The 2,175-nt window shown below is 54.3% G+C and overlaps 1 protein-coding gene across 1 annotated transcript; it reads right to left on the minus strand.

Annotated features, from left to right (window-relative positions):
• Positions 1 to 832: 832 nt before the first annotated feature.
• Positions 833 to 1,565, minus strand: LOC119432468 (uncharacterized). Its single transcript, XM_037699631.1, has 2 exons — positions 1,356 to 1,565; positions 833 to 1,297 (listed from the first exon to the last, which is right to left on the minus strand). Exons 1-2 carry the CDS (start codon positions 1,563 to 1,565, stop codon positions 833 to 835), a joined length of 675 nt encoding a protein of 224 aa, XP_037555559.1.
• Between the last annotated feature and the right edge of the window lie 610 nt (positions 1,566 to 2,175).

The following is a 2,175-nucleotide window of genomic DNA, read 5'->3' on the forward strand; positions in this document are numbered from 1 at the left end:
GGGCGCGATAGTCACCGCACGGTCTCCAGTCACCTGATGACTTGGGGACCATGTGTAGCCGTGATGACCAGGCACCAGAAGCGGGGTGGACGTATCCGAGCTCAAGCATATGCTCGAATTCTTGTCTTGCGATATTGTAACGGTCAGGAGCGAGACGACGAGCACGTGCAAACACCGGCGCTCCTACTGTCACAATGTGGTGAGTGACATGGTGGCGTACCGGGTCTTCAAGAGATGGAGCACGGAAGAGATCAGTAAAGTCTTCCAGAAGTGTAGACCACGGCGGAGAGACTTTGGCATGAGCTTGCACGAGACGCAAAGGTGGTAAACTTGATGTCACGCCTTGAACTGTTAGATGGGTCTCAAAATCCAGGAGACGGCTATGTCGTAGGTCTACCACAAGTTTAAAATGCCAAAGAATATCTGCACCGATCATACGATGGTACACGTATACCGATGGTACACGCACGTCAGCGACTAAGAAAATCCATTGAAACGTGCGTCTCAAGCCAATGTCAAGCGTAACGGACCTGTGTCCGAAGGTCCTTATGGTTGAAACATTGACAGCAGTGACAGGCGGCGTGGTCTGACGTCGTCGGCGGTCCTCCAGCGTAGGAGGAACGACACACTTCGGCACCTGTGTCGATGAGGTACCGGACTTTCGTGACGCGATCAGTGACGTGGAATAGGCGGCTGTATGGCGGGCCTGAAACACTGGCCGCCATCAGTGCGTGGCCCGTGCGTTTCCCGCAAACTGGCACAGCTGATTGCACTGACGAGCGCGTGCTCCGTATCGGCAGTGGTACCAGCAGACGCTGCGAGGCAGACTTGGTCATCTGTCGCGGCTTTGGTGTCGCTGTCGTGACGCACTGCCTCGGTGGTCTGCTTTGAGCGAGCTGAGTTCAGCGGCCAGCTGGTCTACTTTGCGGTTGAGCTCCTCGTTAGCTTGAAGGAGACGGTCCAAGCGGTCGCCGTGGACCTGCGCAAAGAGGGAAGAGTCACGTTGTCTCTCGATTCCAGATATGGCCGGGGTGCCGACATCCATAGTTTTGTCGGCCATTTGTGCCAGCGAGTTGAGGGTTACTGTGGAGGACACGCTTAAGATCATCCGCACCTGCTGTGGCAGTCGCTGTAGGAAGAGCTCCCGTAGAATGGATGCGTCCAATGCAGCAGACTGGTCCCCAATCAGATGCCGCATGCGACGCAGAAGTTCCGTGGGCTTTCGGTCACCGATCTCCTCCGCGGTGAGTAGCTGCTGCAGCCTACGCTTTTCCGACTCGGCTGTCCGGCGTATAAGCTGTTTTAAGAGTGTCGTAGGGTGTGTCAGGAGGCGGAGAGCGCAGAATGTCCCTAACGATGGCGATGACAGCAGGTGGCAAAGCACCGATGACGTAGTCGTACCTTGCTGTTTGCGATGTTACTCGATGTCGTCGGAAGAGGGGCTCGACGCTCAGAAACCAGAGTTCTGAGTCCGACTGCCAAAACTCTGGTAGCTTGAGAGTAGCGACGACAGGTTCGGGCACCGTGGGATTCGGTGTGACTTCGCTGTTGGGTGTGGTGTCCATGATCAGCCGGAATGAACGAGGCTGAAGGTGTTTACCATGGACGCTCGGTGTGTTGGCGAAGGAACGAGCAGGTGGCGTGTTCGCGTTCCGGGTCACCACTTGTGGGAAGACGTGACGCGTTTGTTTGCCCACATTTATTTATGCACTATCACAGACGCTGTTGCTCTTGCCGCCGTTCCTGTCGTCTTGTCGCCGTTCTACACTCGCGCTCAGCTCGAACGTGCGGAGCAGCCGAGGCGCAACATCGTCGTCGTCGTCGAGACGGTGACGGCTCGCCATGAAGGTATAAGAGTAATATGCAACCATTTGTCTTCCTCTTTCACGGTCACTTGTGCTTATTCTTAGGTACCCCACCTGCTCCGTAGTTCGATGGAACAGTGAAGTCCCGTATTGTGAGGACCGGGTCTGATGATACGGCTAATACCAAATCTCTGTACGCCTTCTCACATTCCTCAGTGCAAATGAAATCTGTGTTTTTACGGAGTAGCTTGTTCAATGGTTTAGTTCGTGCTGCAAAATCCTTTATGTAATTTTTAAAATGTTCTGCGAGGCCAAGAAAAACTCTGACTGCGTGTGCATTGTCTGGCTTCTTCATCTGTCGTACACGTTC

Source organism: Dermacentor silvarum, chromosome 11 (assembly GCF_013339745.2).
Source record: "Dermacentor silvarum isolate Dsil-2018 chromosome 11, BIME_Dsil_1.4, whole genome shotgun sequence".
Lineage (NCBI taxonomy): Eukaryota > Metazoa > Arthropoda > Arachnida > Ixodida > Ixodidae > Dermacentor > Dermacentor silvarum.

What these genes read in the sequence shown, in the direction of transcription:
- LOC119432468 (XM_037699631.1), bottom strand. Translation starts at nt 1,565, where the DNA reads ATGGACACCACACCCAACAGCGAAGTCACACCGAATCCCACGGTGCCC. An exon ending in CACCTGCTGTCATCGCCATC is followed by an intron (nt 1,298 to 1,355) that starts GTTAGGGACATT and finishes CTCTTAAAACAG; the next exon opens with CTTATACGCCGGACAGCCGA.